The 13,842-nt window shown below is 64.2% G+C and overlaps 2 protein-coding genes across 4 annotated transcripts in view; both read right to left on the bottom strand.

The window, feature by feature from the left end:
* The window catches only part of MUC1 (mucin 1, cell surface associated), a 4,693-nt gene extending 3,530 nt beyond the window's left edge, over positions 1–1,163 (bottom strand). Inside the window, exons 1-2 of the mRNA XM_007088000.3 lie at positions 659–1,163; positions 1–189 (exon numbers count right to left, since the gene is read on the bottom strand). The exon at positions 1–189 is cut by the window's left edge and continues 1,376 nt beyond it. Coding sequence (XP_007088062.2) covers positions 1–189; positions 659–704 — 235 coding nt within the window. The 5' untranslated portion in view covers positions 705–1,163. The remainder of the gene's footprint in view (positions 190–658) is intronic.
* A 1,729-nt stretch (positions 1,164–2,892) lies between these two features.
* Positions 2,893–13,734, bottom strand: THBS3 (thrombospondin 3). 3 transcript variants are annotated; one of them, XM_042976847.1, is made up of 23 exons: positions 12,864–13,734; positions 11,623–11,829; positions 10,813–11,069; positions 10,611–10,713; positions 9,768–9,794; positions 9,479–9,561; positions 9,312–9,363; positions 9,037–9,185; positions 8,627–8,764; positions 8,134–8,214; positions 7,618–7,770; positions 7,287–7,397; positions 7,079–7,186; positions 6,663–6,822; positions 6,293–6,411; positions 6,125–6,177; positions 5,615–5,808; positions 5,318–5,496; positions 5,150–5,198; positions 4,783–4,979; positions 4,372–4,544; positions 3,294–3,433; positions 2,893–3,200 (listed from the first exon to the last, which is right to left on the bottom strand). In XM_042976847.1, the coding sequence occupies exons 1-23, from the start codon at positions 12,940–12,942 to the stop codon at positions 3,142–3,144; spliced, it is 2,871 nt and encodes a 956-aa protein (XP_042832781.1). In that variant the 5' UTR covers positions 12,943–13,734; the 3' UTR covers positions 2,893–3,141. The 3 variants fall into 3 exon arrangements, with proteins under 3 accessions (XP_042832781.1, XP_042832782.1, XP_042832783.1); XM_042976848.1 differs by lacking the exon at positions 2,893–3,200 and adding an exon at positions 4,141–4,311 and having other exon boundaries at positions 3,330–3,433; positions 4,470–4,544; XM_042976849.1 differs by lacking the exon at positions 2,893–3,200 and adding an exon at positions 4,141–4,181 and having other exon boundaries at positions 3,347–3,433.
* Between the last annotated feature and the right edge of the window lie 108 nt (positions 13,735–13,842).

Here is a 13,842-nt window from a genome sequence, read left to right as displayed (position 1 = left end):
TGGTCAGGGACAACATGTCAGTGGTGGTCGGGGACGGGGAGTCGGTGGTGGTCGGGGGCGAGGAGTCAGTGGTGGTCGAGGACAAGGTGTGAGTGGTGGTCAGGGGCGAGGTGTCAGGGAGTCCTGGGGCGGAGGTCGAGCTTGAGGTAGGGCTGATGGCCAGGGACGAGGTGCCAGCGGTGTCTTGGGCTGCAGTGATAAGTGTAAGAGGTTGAGGGGACAGGTCTGGGTTGGGGTCAAATCAGAACAAGGAGGAAAGACATCCTTCGGCCTCCTGAGAAGCAATGGCACGGGAAGATTCGGAGTGGGGCAAATCCTGGTCGGGCCCTCCTCCTCCTTCCTGGCTGGCAACCTCCCTCTCCCCCCACACCCCTGCTCCTAGCTGTCCATTTCTCTGCTCCTAAGATCTATGTCTCCTGACACCCCCCCCACGCCCCCCCTACACCTCCCCAGACTTCTCTCCAGGTCTTTCTATGCCTCCGGCACCAGCTCTCCCCAGGGGCGAGGGGCCGGCTCTTGTCTGCCCTTGGCCGCCCTCCTGTATTCTGGCACAGACCAGGCCGCCCCCGGGGATGCCATCTGCGAGGAAAGAGACCTGACGCAAACGCTGAGAAGACCGCACGAGCAAGGCAGCCCCCTCCCCGGCTGTGCCCCTCACCTGTAAGGAGCAGGAGGAAGCAAGGGGCCAGGAATCGCGGCGTCATGGTGGTGGTGAGCTGGGTGGGGAGGGGGCGGAACACACTCGGGAAGGAGCTGCGTGTGAGGTGGCGCCTGCTGCTTTATACCGGTCCCCGGCCCGCCCTAGGCTCGGCCGGAGCAGGTGACAGGTGACAAAACCCCGCCCCCTCCCCCTTTCCCTACCTCCTGCCTCTTCCTCCTCCTCCCCAACCGTTCCTGGCCCCTCAGGTGGGGTACGTGGGCTCCGATCACTCCACCCTCTGACATCCCGCGGGTGCTCCCATCACCGGCCACTGCCCGGCTCCAGAAGAGGAGCAGGGGTGGGGGGTGGGGGGGAACCGAGGACCTGGGCCTCCTCGGCTCTAGTTTTAGCCTCCGGGCAACAGCCGAGGTGAGAAAAGGGGCAGAGGAAGTGGGCCGGGTTAGGGTCCCGGACCGCGGGCCGAGGAAGCTCACCCTCGCGTCCCTCACCCCGCTCCCCATTCTCAATGGGCCCCCTGAAGCCCCACCGTGGGGGCTTGGCGGGGGGGACGAGAAGGCTCGAGAAAGGGGGGGCCGGGGGCCAGTTTTGGACCCCCTCCCCCCGCCACTTCCCGGAATCGCCGCTCCCTGCCGGGTTCCGCGCGCAGATCCACCGAAACCCACAGTCCCCGCCCCTGCCGGGCTTTCCAGGGCCCGCGTTCCCGCCTTGGCTGCCTCCCGAGGAGGGGGCGGGGAAGAAGTCCCACCGGACGCGGGCCGAAACCTGGGCTCCGCGGCACCCCGAGGTCTCCCCTGCCCTGGGCTCCGGCTCGCGGCGGGCGGGGCTCTCCTGCCCCCTGGCGGCAGCGCGCGGGGACCCCGGGCGCCAGGTTGGCCGGAGGGGGCGGCGTGCCCGAGGGCGGCCCGAGGGGCCGGGCGCGCAGGTCTGGGGCTCAGACGCAGAGGGCAGGGACGCTCGGCTCCACCGACGGGAGGGGCTGGCGGCAAGAGGGGGACCCCGGGGCGCGTGGGGGCGGCGTCTGGAGGAGACGGCGCTCAGTGGGTGGGGTCCCGAGGTACGAGGAAGGGACACCCAAATATGTGGGAGAGGACAGCGGAATGTGGGAGGGGAAACGGGGCAGGTTAGTGACGCATGTGGGCGGCAGAGAGTAGGTGGGGCAACCGAAGGGTATTTGGGGGCCCAGAGTGGCATTGAGGGTAGACAAGCACACGGTGTGACCCGGGGACTGTATGGGGGGGTGCGTGATTGGGCGGGGGGGGGGGTGGCGAGAAGAACGAAGGGCGCAAACGCTTGGGCGCCGCGCACGTGGAGCGTGGGGGTCGGGCCCCCCCCAGAGGTAACCGCCCCCCCCCAGCTACGCCCCCATTAGGAAAGCCGTTCCCAGTCGCCGCGGGTACAGACTGGAAAAGGAGCTTTCACAACCCCTCGGGGCGGCGGGGTGCAAGGAAGCGGGGCCGCGGCTACGCGCGGAGGCCCGAGGGGCGCGGAAGCCCCCCGCCCGGCCGCCCGAGAAGGCGCGAGCATCTAGGTGGGCGGTCCCAAAACTGCTGCCCCGGCGTTGCCAGGCAACAGCCATTCAGTCCGGTTGCTGGGACACGCGTCGCCACGGCGACGGCTCCGCGCCGCGCACTCCGAGTATTTAAAGAGCAAGCGCGCGCAACGGCTGGGTGTCGGAAAGCGGCTTTCCGGGCCACCGCGGTCTCCCCTTCTGCCTCCCCGCGCCCCCCTCCCCCGGCCGTCCCCTCCCCCTCGTCCGGGCGCCGAGTCTCTGGCTTCCGAAGTGGACCAAACTCCCCGGCGCGACCCCGGTTCTGGGGCTGGTCCGGCTGCAAGCGGTGCGGAGCGGGGTCCCGGGCCCCGGGCGGGCGGGAGGGACGGGACGCGGTGCAGTGTTGTTCTTTCCCCCGCCAATATTGCACTCGTCCCGGCCTCCGGCCCCCCCGGCCCCCCGGCCCCCCCTCACCCCGAGCGGGCCGGCTCCAGCCCTCCTGGCTCTCGACCCGGACCACCTCAGATCCACTGGAGTGTCGCCGCAGCCACCGTGAGTAAGTGGGGCTGGGAGCACCTCAGCCATTTTCGGACCAGCCCCTCATCCTTCACCTACCTCAGTCCAGCACCGTTCTTCCTCCACCAGGCCCCCAACCTCCCCTAGATCTCTAACTCTCATCCTACCGGCCCTCCTCCTCCCCACACTACCCCGGAAAATCCCTAAAATAAGCAACACCAACTCGTGTGGAAAACCACTGGAACTTTATGGCAATGTGTTCTCTTTCCTGGGGTCAGTGCCTGAGAAATACCCCCTGAAAACTTCCCATCTCCTGAACAGTGGGGTCACCACCCCTCTGGGACTGAACTCCCGTGGGTGCCGGAGGAGGGTCTGTGTTTGGCTGAGCGGCTGCAGGTTAGACCCGAGGGTCTCCAGGACGGACCCCAAGGCCAGAGGGGCAAAGACCAGGATTCTGAATCCGGCGGCCGCCCCTTCACGCTCTTCCCTGGAGCAGCTGCCTCCGGAACGGCTCGAAGTCCTCGGGCACGGTGTCTGAGGAGGGAGGAGTCACTAGGGTCAGAGGACGGGACCCTCCCAGGAGGGACAAGGGCCGGAAGGTCAGGCTGGTCCAGTCTTCAGCCTCACCATTGCATCGATACTGGAGATTGGACCAAATGATGTTCTCTTGGGAGAAGCAGAATACGCCAAGGCGCCCCCCTCGCATGGCCGTGTCGATGATCACCCCGGAGTCTGCCACCAGCTGAGGGCCCTCATAGAGCTTCACCCTGTCCGGGAGAGGGGTGTCCGTTGGTGCGAGGGTGCCCAGTGGGCACTGGGCCATCAAGCCCGGGCCCTGCTCATCCCCAACCCCCCTCGAGCTCACCGGGCCTGAGAGAGAACGGAAGGAGGGAGAGGGAGGAAGGAAAGGGGAGGGACGGGGGTGCTTTTCTCAGGCCTGGGGCCCCTGCCTCTTTGTCCGCCCCCTTTGCATCTCAAAGCACCAGCCGCATTCCAAGCGAGGATTGGGTTGTCATGACAATGAGCACAATGGGCTGGGGGGTGAAGTCACCCGCTTCCCAGGCTCTAGTCCACCCTCCCTCATCCCCTGCCCTGGCACCCTGCAGCCCCAGGCACCTTAAAGGGGAACCAACCCGAGTCCCGGGACCCTGGGCTCTTGCCATTGGCTGTCCCTTCCCTGTCATCCCCACCGACTAGGAGATGCGCGGTTGTGCACACGGCACTGAACCCAGAAGCCTTAGCTGTGCTACTAAGAGATGTGCCATCTGGGCCTCGGTTTACTCTTCTGCAAATGACGACCCCCTCCAGGTCAGACACTTTGATGGGGCAGCTTCTGGGATGGAGCGCGGAAGGGGCTGGAAGCGATGGGCCTCTCCACAGACTGGCCTGCGGCTTAGAGGCTCCCAAGATCGCCCCATTGCACGGAGGGGGAAACGGAGCACGGAAAAGGAAGGACTCGCCCAACGCTGCCTACAGGTCTTCCTTCCGCAGCACCCGCGCCAGAGCCCCGGCTGCCTGAGGACGAGGAGAGCGGGGCTGAGGCGGTACGTCTGTGGCGAGAGGGAAGAGAGAGCAGCGGCCCGGTCCTGGCCCAGGGCACCGGGCACCGAGGAACGCAGTGGAGGGGCAGTCCGGTGGGTCTCAGCTAAAGGTGAAGGAGAGGCGGGGCCTGGGGTCCGGCAGGAGGGCTCAGCGCTCCCCTCACCGAATGTAGCCGACTTGAGGCCGGTGCAGTAGCTGCCAGCGGTAGGAGGTCTTGTCCCGCCAGCCCACGTTCCGGGGGTCAGTCCACAGCAGCCGCACCTGATCAGGGGTGTGGCCAGTATGCCACAGGGCGTTCCGGAGATGTTCACCTGGGCCAGACGCGGATGTCACTGCCTGGAGGGGATCGGTGAGGACGGTGCGTTAGCCACGGGCCCCGGACCACAGGCTGGTAAGTGCAGGTGGCGGAGGAAGTCAAGGTGGGCGGGAGAACGATGTGGAGGGCCCCCCACCCCCTGACCCCGGGAGCCAACCTCCAGGCCAGATACCTGGGAAGGAGGGTTCCCACTCGCATGGGGGGTGGGGAGTCTGGGGAAGGGCCCGAGGAGGTGGCGGGTCTGGGCAGTTGCAAGACCTTGAGCTGCAGCCCGGGCTGAGCCACCGCCCGGAAAGGGGTGGCCTGCCAATACGTCTGCTCCGTCTGCTTCCACATGACCACGTAGAAGCGGCCGCTGTCCTGATAGCTGAAGAGGAAGCCTGCGTAGTCGTCATCTGTGACCGTGTTCACGTGGAAGGTGCCTTCGAAGTCCACACCGTTGAAGGCTGTGTATCCTGGGGGTGGGTGGGGTCGAGGTCAGGGCCGGCAGAGCTACCGGTGGCCCACTGTGGGCCAGGGGTGGGATGGGACGCCAGCTGTACATGTGGCCAGCTCAGCCCCCCACCGTCCGCCCCTGTGGGATTTCTCCACTTGGAACTTATTGAGCTGGGTGTCCCTTACATACCAACGGCCAGGCCGGGGTCACTGTTCATGGTCTGAACGATTTCCATGCCCTGGTCGTGGCAGGAAGGAAGGAAGCCCTGATCCAGTGCTCTGACCGCCCCCCCGCCCCTGCCAGCCCCCACCTGGCAGTCTGGTCTGACAGCACCTGCCCAACCCGGTGCCCTAGTACCTGGTTGAGCACCACCCAGTTTGGGTCAATCTGGGCATCACCCTCAGGATCCAGGACAACCGTCTGATAGGCCCGAAAATCCGTGAGGGTCACCTCCGCACTTTCGGGACACACGTCCAGGGGGTCAACCACCGCATCATTGTCAAAGTCATCCTCACACACGTCACCAACGCCATTGCCTGCGCAGAGTGAGGCCAGGCACTTGGGAAGGCCTGGCCGTGGCCCCGAGGCCGCGCTGCCACCCCTCCCCGGGCAGGGCCCACACAGGGCCAACCTTCTGTGGGGCCCCAGCCTTACCATCTGAGTCCTTCTGATTGGGATTGGGAACCAGGCGACAGTTGTCGGGACCGGGAGGCACATAATCTGGGATCCCGTCGTTGTCATCGTCCCCGTCACACTCATCTCCAAGGCCGTCGTTGTCGGAGTCCAGCTGGGAGCTGTTTGGCAGCTGTGGGCAGTTGTCCTTGGTGTCCTGATGTCCATCCCCGTCGCTGCCCAGAACAGGCACCAGATAAAGGCTCTAAAAGTACCACATCCATCCCCGCTCTTCGGCGTGAGGTCTGGGGTGTACCCTCCATTTGGCCACACGGCCCCCTCTCTTCGGGGTGGGGACTGGGGTGTACCCTCCATTCGGCCAAACCCCCTGCCGTCAGCCAGGTGGGGTAAAGTCCCACAGCAGGGGTGGAGGGCAGACCTCCTGCTCGACAGTGGTGGACAGTCAAGGCTAAACCACGGAGGAAACGGAGTATGTGCTAGAGAAGAGGAGAGGAAGCCCTGTAGGACCATCTAGCTCTCTGCCAACCCTACCTGTCCTCGTTGGTGTCACAGACATCCCCCACCAGGTCGCTGTCTGCGTCTGTCTGCGGGAGAGGGGCCGGTTCTCAGCATCTGTTGGTAACTGGAGGATGGCTGGCCCACTTCCTATCAGAAGGGCTGGGGCTCCACCCTCCGGCCCCCTACCCCGCACCGCTGTACCTGAGTGGGATTGCTCATTTCAGGGCAGCTGTCACACGCATCTCCCACCCCGTCCTCATCCCTGTCTGTCTGCAGGGGGTTGGGGACTTTAGGGCAATTGTCCAGTCCGTTGGGGATACCTATAAGACACGGGGATAGCACAGAGCCGTCACTAGGACACGTCACATCCTCTTCTGCGTTGGTGAGAGCCCAGAGCTCACCTCCCACTCAGAGAAAGGCTGCTCAAGACCCCTGCCTGCGCCCCCGCCCCCCTTCCTCACATTCCCATTGACCCCTGCCCCACGCCAGTCTCAGGCTTCCTAGCTGCCCCTTGTGCCCACCTGCATCCAAATTCTTACGGGCCCCCACCCCCCTCAGCCCCGTCCTGCACCGTCCCCGTCCACGTCGTTGTCACAGGCATCCCCTTCCCCATTGCCATCCGTGTCCTTCTGGTCATTGTTGGGAACGTTGGGGCAGTTGTCACAGGCATCCCCGAATGAATCTGTGTCTGAGTTTTGCTGGTCCTTGTTGGGGAAGAGCCGGCAGTTGTCCTGGGGTGGGAGAAAAAGGGTCAGGCCTCCTCTCCACTGCTGGCCTCCTCACCCCCACACCCTTGACCCCATCCTGACAGCCGGCTAGCCCAGCCTCCACGTGACCATCTTGCCCTGGCACAGGGCGTGTGCCCCCCCCCCAACAGTCCTGGGGCCCTTCCTGTAGAGCTGCCAGGGACCAACGGGGGGCAGGGTCATGGGGCAAGGCAAGGTGGGGAGCAGAGGAACTGGAAGGGGTGGGACGGCTAGGAGGCACCTCGACATTCTTGATCCCATCGCCATCGGCATCATCGTCGCACTGGTCCCCCACGCCATCGTTATCAGCATCTTCCTGGCCAGAGTTGGGGGTCAAAAGGCAATTGTCCTAAAGAGCAGGAGAGAGAGGCCGGATGGGTTGTGGCCTGTCCCAGCCAGGGTGCCTGCCCCCCCCCCCCCCCCCCACTGCCCGCCCACCCGCCCCACACCTGCTTGCAATGTTTGTTGTTGTCCATGCAGGGCAGGGCCTGGTCCGGGTAACCGTCGATGTCCGTGTCGGTCCCACACACGTTCCCGTTCCCGGCCCAGCCCACGTTACACTGGGGCAGTGGGGCGGGGCGGGTAGGAATGAGGGGCCCTGCTATCTCCTCCTGCCCCACCCTTTTCCCTGCTTCAGCCTCTATTCTCACCAACCGGCACCTGCGCCCAGGACCACCTCCCTTCCCTGCGCAGGCCCCACCCAGGCCCTAAGCAGGGTCACCAGCCCTACCCCTCTCTCCAGATTCTCCCTTTTCCTTCCAAGCCCCAGGCCTAGCTCACCGAGCAGGACACGGCCCCGTTGCGTTCAAAGAGACAGTGCGCGTGGACGTGGCAGGGGCTGTGGGCTGGGCTGTGGCAGGTGCGGGCGGGGACGCAGCCCTGGCTCTGGTTGCCCACGAAGCCCAGGCGACAGGGACCACACTTGAAGGAACCCTAAGAGGAGGGAAGCGGTGACTCAGGAAGGAGGTCAGGCTGCCAGGTGCCCCGGCCGGCGGTACGGGACCTCACTCCCTGCTCCTGCTCGAGGCCACGCATCAGTCACTTCCTCGGGTTCCCCTGACAACCTTTCGAGGCGTCCGCCGGCCCCGTTTTTCAGGTGAATAGACTGACACTCAGAAAAGCCGGGCTCGCCAGTCACGGTGAGAAGCAGGACCCGGCTTCCAAACCGGTGCGGGGAACGTGTGCGCGTGGTGCCCCAGGGAAGGAAGCAGGAAGTAGGACGTGGGGTGTGGGTGTGCTCACGCGTGTAGGCGCACTGTCCCACCGCTACGGACGCGGCTGGGCCGCTCGGCTTACCACAGTGTTGGTGCAGATGGAGTTGGGGTCGCAGCCACCGTTGTTACCGTCACTGCATTCGTCGATGTCCTGGCAGACCTGACGGGACAGATCGATGACGGATCTCCTCGTGCCCCTACCCGTGGACACTGACACGAAGCCCAGACCCCAAACCGGTGTTAGCGCAAGGACCCCATGTTCAACCCGGACGGCCGACCAGGCCCCGGCAAGGCCACGACCTCGTCTATGCGTTTTTTTTTTTTCAGTTAAAAAAAATTTTTTTAACGGTTACGCATTTTTGAGAGAGAGAGAGAGAGACAGAGTGTTAGCTGGTGAGAAACAGAGAGAGAGGGAGACACAGAATCCGAAGCAGGCTCCAGGATGCCAGCACAGAGCCTGACGCGGGGCTCGAACCCACGAACCATGAGATCATGCCCCGAGCCAAAGTCGGACGCTTAACCAACTTAGCCACCCAGGCGCCCCTCGTCTACACATTCTACCCGACCTGACCTGTTTTGCTGGCGCGGGCGTAGTCGATACCCACACCGGACACCCGCGTGCCTTTGTAGCCCTGGGGACAGGCCTCACAGCGGAAGCCGGGCATGGTGTTGATGCAGCTGACGCCAGGAAAACAAGGGTCCGCGTGGGCACACTGGGGAACGGAGGACGATGGTCGGGCGCCTCTGCCTGTGGGCCCCCTGGGGCCCCTCCCGGCTAGGCCCAGACTGCCCTGCGCCGCCCAATGGCCCTCCGGTCTTGGCCACAGGCTTTGTCCCCTCCCGTCTTGCTTCCTTTCCGGTCTCCCAGTGTCCCAAAGAAAGCCCAGGCTCTCGTGCTTCCGACCGACAGGTACCCCACCTCCTTGGGCCTCTCCCACCTCCCTCACCCCGAGTGCCGGTGCGCCTTCAAGCTGGCCGCCCCCACCTCATTGATGTCGCTGCAGTGGGTGCCATTTCCCTGCAGGCCGGGGGGGCAGGGCCCGCAGCGGTAGCCGGGGTACTCGTACACCTCCATGCAGTCCACGCCGCGGAAGCAGGGGTTGGGGCTGCAGTGCGAACGCTGCTCGTGGAAGCCTGGGGGGCAGGCGAGGTCAGAGCCACCCCGAGGCGGCCATTCCGACCCCGCAGAGGTGGGGGGGGACCGCCACTGCGGGGCCGGGGGCACGGGGTCGCCTGGCGCCCGCCCCGCTCCCCACTCACCGCACACCTGACACTCCATGATGGTGTTTCGGATCAGGGACATTTCCTTCACCTGGCAGACAGAAGGGCGGGGGGGGGGGGGGGGGGGGGGGGGGGGGGCAGTCGGCTCCTGGCAGCTCCCCCCCTCCCCCAGCAGCACCACCTCCCTGGTGCAGGTGCGCTCAGACCTGGTCTCGGATGTCATCCCGCAGCTCCACCAGGATCTGGTTGAAGAGGGTGAGCTGGGTGACCAGCGCCTTGGTCTGCTCCCCTGTCAGAGCCCAGGGTGCAGAGAGGCTCAGAACCGGGCCACCACCCTGGTCCCTCTTTAGGGTCAGAAGCCAATTCCCCCCGCTACTGCCCGCCCACCCGCCTTTTAAGTCCCACCCTGTCCTGGCGGAAGAGGTGGCGGGCCATAGCCCCTGGCCCCTCCCACCTTGGCCCCTGGCCCCTCCCACCTCCTCGTGGCCCACTCACCGAGGATGGAATGGAGCGCGTTGGTCACTGGAGAGGAGAAAACACAGTCAAGGGCGGAGTCGTGAAGAGGGCCAGGAGGAGGAAGGAAAAGAGGGACAGGAACAAAAGCCTGGAGGAGTCTTAGAATAAGGACAGGCAGGTGGATGGCAGGAGGGCAGAGGTGACGGGGGGTTGGGCAGCACCAGCTCTCCCACCGGGCGAGAGACTCTGCGAAGGGCTGCCTCACAGACCGTCAAAGCCCACACCTCCGGTCCTGGCCTGGCAGGGGCAGAAGGGATCCTAGTGAGAGGCGACCCAGAGCAGGGCCAGGGCCCCAATCCACTCCATTTCCACACGCCCCTCCCCCGCCGAGCTCCTACTTCCACAGTCCTTTTTTGGACCGATCTGCGAAAAGTGGGCGTTTTATTTAAGCAAGAACCTTTGAACATCCCTGTCAAGGAGACCAGGCAGATGGACGATGCTCAGAGAAACTGCTGATGGGTGACAGCCGCCACTGTAAGACCCAAGACCCTTCTCTTAGCCACTGAGACCAAGCAGTTCACTTTCCCACCCCTCACACGGAGCTCCGGTCTTCTCCTGGATGGCTGTTTTCTCCAGCCACCCTGGTTGTGGGGGGGGGGGGGAGTGGTGGTGGCCTGAACCTGGAGAGTTTTGTGACCCACACTTCCTGGGAAGGCTGGGTTATTTGGGGATCACAGACCCAGAGGCGAAGGAGATTGGGATAAGAGGGTCAGAAGCCCAGGAATGAGTGTTAAGGGGGAAATCGAGGAGATGAAAGTCAATAAAGACCACAGGATGTGATCTGGGGTCCGGAATGTCAGCTAACGGAAGTCTGCGTGTTACCTGCTCTGTGGATGGACTCGTCCCCCTGGAACGGACACTCACTCAGGGCTCCCACCCGGGCCATGGACCCGCCCAGAATCATTTTCATAGACTCCACAAAGCCCTGGGGGACAGGAGCAGAGCAGGGTGGGAGGACCCGCTAACTCCTCCCATGGGGGCAAACTGTTTCCGCAGAAACACCGGGGCCTCCCTTCCCGCTCACCTGCATCCTCAAATAAGCCTTCTGTCCGGTCCTAATCTCCAGCCCATCCACCTCCGCTGGAGGAATGGGGGCCAGCCCTGGGAGCCCGGCGTGCTGGTCACCCAGTTTGCAGTCCACGTAGAGCTGCAGGGCGAGGCTGGGTCGGGAGGGACCTCGGAGTCGCAGGAGAGCCGTGTGCGTGCGCCCGTCGGCCAGGCCCGCCTGCTGCAGGTTCACCGCGTGGACCTTGCCGTCCTCCCGCTGGTACCGCACCAGCACTGCCCAGGAGGGGAGGTCAGTAGGGGACTGTCCCCCATCCCCTGCCTCCCAGCCGAGCCTCGCATCAACTCTTCTGCGTAACACACCTATTGTCCTCATTCAGCTAACGTCTCCCGACACCTCATACACGGTAGGTGCACACGATACGTGCTTTTCAAACGGGTTCAAAGACCAAGACTTTCTTACTCTTCAGTGGCATCAGATCGCTCTGTCCCCTGCTAGGGTGGCAGCTGGTTTTGCACCCACTGAATCGTGCCAGGGATCTGCTGGACTGCTTCACACCCTTGCTAGGACACAGAGACAGGCCTCCCCTCCCCAAGTGCAACATCCACTCCATACAAACATTAGGCCTCACTCTACTGTTTGGGTACCTGGCCTTCTGAGGCACCTCCAAACACCCCGTACCAGGTGCACCACCCCCCCACCCCCGGTGCCTGAGCACAGCCTGATGGGTCCATGGGGCCCAAGGAGAATTAAGAGGGATGCAGGGGTGGGGATGAGAGAAAGTGCTCAAGGGGCACCACTGCAGGAAAAGAGAGGTCCAGCAGTCACCTTTGTTGATTTTGCCCACAACAGAGGCCTCCAGCCATCGTGTGTTGTCCTGCCGAGAGTAGAGGCCAAAGAGGACACCACCCTGTTTGGGGGGCAGGCGGAAGGTGGACAAGAGGTAGATGTCCCCAGCAGTGAGCAGGGCGGTCCGGATCTTCTCTGCCACAGCGGTCATCTGCCGAGACTCGCCCACAGTCAGCAGGTCAATCACTGGCAGGCAAGGATCATCAAGGTCAGTGAAGGGATCAAATGCTAAGGCCTGCCCTTCCCCCGAGCCCTCGGGGGTGGAGCACCCTTCATCACTACCTCCACGCCCGCCACCAGGCAGTATTAGTCACCTTCTTGAAACTCAACCCTTGCTGCTCTGGGAAGACAGGGCATCGTGCCTTCCTTTTTCCCTCAGTAGTGCCTCCCCACCGGGTCCGGGAGCCCGCGGGCCTGAGGCGCTCTTGCAAATACAGAAACGGCGCCCGGCAACCCTGAGATGTCCCCACCAGGTGGCGCAAGGGAGCCACCGTGCTGATCCCACGCAGAAGTAGCACCTGGTGCCCACAGCACAGAACTGGAAAAGCAGTTTCTCTTTATGCTGCTGCGTTTGGCTGCTTCCACACCCAGATGCCCCTCCTCCCATCCTGGGGGCTCAGCACACTCACTTTGGATGAGAAGAGCTGCCCACTGAGGGCTCCAACCCTCCTGTCTGCCTCTCCCCCTCGGGAATGTAGGACCGGGCTCCTGTGCCTCCTGTGTCCTGGCCAATCTGTGGTTTCCCTTCCAGCCAGTAATGAATCTGTGCCTGTGTCATCCGCTCCAGCTACCTCTCCCACACCCACAGGCCCATCCCACAGCCAGACCTCCGGGAGAGCCCAGACCTCTGGGTCCCCACCCCACCCCCCATGTCCCAGGGCAGCCAGGAGCCCTGGCTGGGGGTGGGGGTGAAGGAGCCCACCTTTGCACTGCTCTCCCAGAGCCTGGAATGCCTGTGGATGCTCAGACACCAGCCCAGCCAGGCAGCCCTAGCATCCAGCTCCTGAGTCCTCTGCCCTGGCCTCGTGCTGACCTTGGCCACTTCCCACTCACCCAGTACCCTCTGCTGTTCACTCCTACCCCCATGGCCATGATTTCATCAATCTTCCATCCGGCTCAATTTCAGGACTCTCCCCTTGCCCACATGTTTCCTGCTACTAGGCTGGGGGCCGAAGGAGAGGAGGCAGAGAAGGGGTCTAAGAGGATGGAGACGGGCTTACCCTGCAGGTCCTGACTGGCACATGCGAAAGTGCAGAGGAGGAGAAGAGCCAGGGCCCCCCGAAGTTCCTGCGTCTCCATGCCGCTCAGCTGGCTCACTACCCCTGGCAGGCAGGCGGCTGGGAGGGGAAAAGGCTAGGCGGAGAGAGCAGGAGCGGGGGGCGGAGGGACTGGAAGGGGGAGTTGAAGGGGGGGGGCCAGCAGGCGAGTGAGGGGGGGCTGAAACAAAGAGCTGCCAATCAGCCTGGAGGCATCCCCAGCTCTGGGAACCAGGAGCACTGGGGAAGAGTCTGGAGGCCTCCCTGCCTCCTGCCTCTCCCTAACGGTCCTCCGTCCCAGGTGCCTCCCTCCCTCCCTCCCTCCCGGCGTCTCGCTGCTGGGGGCCACTACCGAATGCTACCGTTTCCTGTAAGTCGCAGTTGGGGAAGGCAGGAGCCCCTGGCAGGGGCAGCGCCAGACAGTGGGCATTATTCCCCAGCTGGCATGAAAGGGTGCCAAGGGAGTGGCGGAAAGTAGCTTGCTATCGTGCCCAGGGGATGCCCGCATGGCATGAACTTTGCTGCTCTGACGAAGCGAGTGCCCCTCATTAGGGTGGGGGTGGGGGGGTCCCCTGACACGTGACTCGCTCCTAGGAAAACTTAGAAGCGTCCGATGGGAAGCGGAGGGCGCGTCTAACACAGTGGTCAGCGAAGTGCTCGGAGGGAGGAATCAGGAAGGAGGAAAGGGCCTCCGGGGACAGGAGTAAAGCAGGGGACAGGCCAGGGGCCGCGGCCAGACCCGGAACACAGCGGGTACTGGCCGGCAGGCCGTGACCCGGATGAAGCGCAGGGGCGCCTCGGTTCCCGTTACCACGGCAACGGCGCGCGAGCCCCACCCCTCCCCCCTCCCCGGCCCCAGCCCGACCCGGCTCCGGCCGCCGCCGCCCCTGTTTTGTTTCCATGGCGACAGGCGGCGCGGGGCCCGCTCCAAACATAACGCGCT

This window comes from Panthera tigris, chromosome F3 (genome assembly GCF_018350195.1).
Source record: "Panthera tigris isolate Pti1 chromosome F3, P.tigris_Pti1_mat1.1, whole genome shotgun sequence".
NCBI lineage: Eukaryota > Metazoa > Chordata > Mammalia > Carnivora > Felidae > Panthera > Panthera tigris.
The sequence above is the reverse complement of the archived record's forward strand: the minus strand, read 5'-3'. Positions and strand labels throughout refer to the sequence as shown.

Bases quoted from the DNA above. Each gene is read 5' to 3' on its own strand.
- THBS3 (XM_042976847.1), bottom strand. From the start codon at position 12,942: ATGGAGACGCAGGAACTTCGGGGGGCCCTGGCTCTTCTCCTCCTCTGC. The intron at 7,771-8,133 runs GTAAGCCGAGCG...CCCTCCTCTTAG, and splicing joins CCATCTGCACCAACACTGTG to GGTTCCTTCAAGTGTGGTCC. The intron at 6,412-6,662 runs GTGCAGGACGGG...CGTGTCTTATAG, and splicing joins CAACGACGTGGACGGGGACG to GTATCCCCAACGGACTGGAC.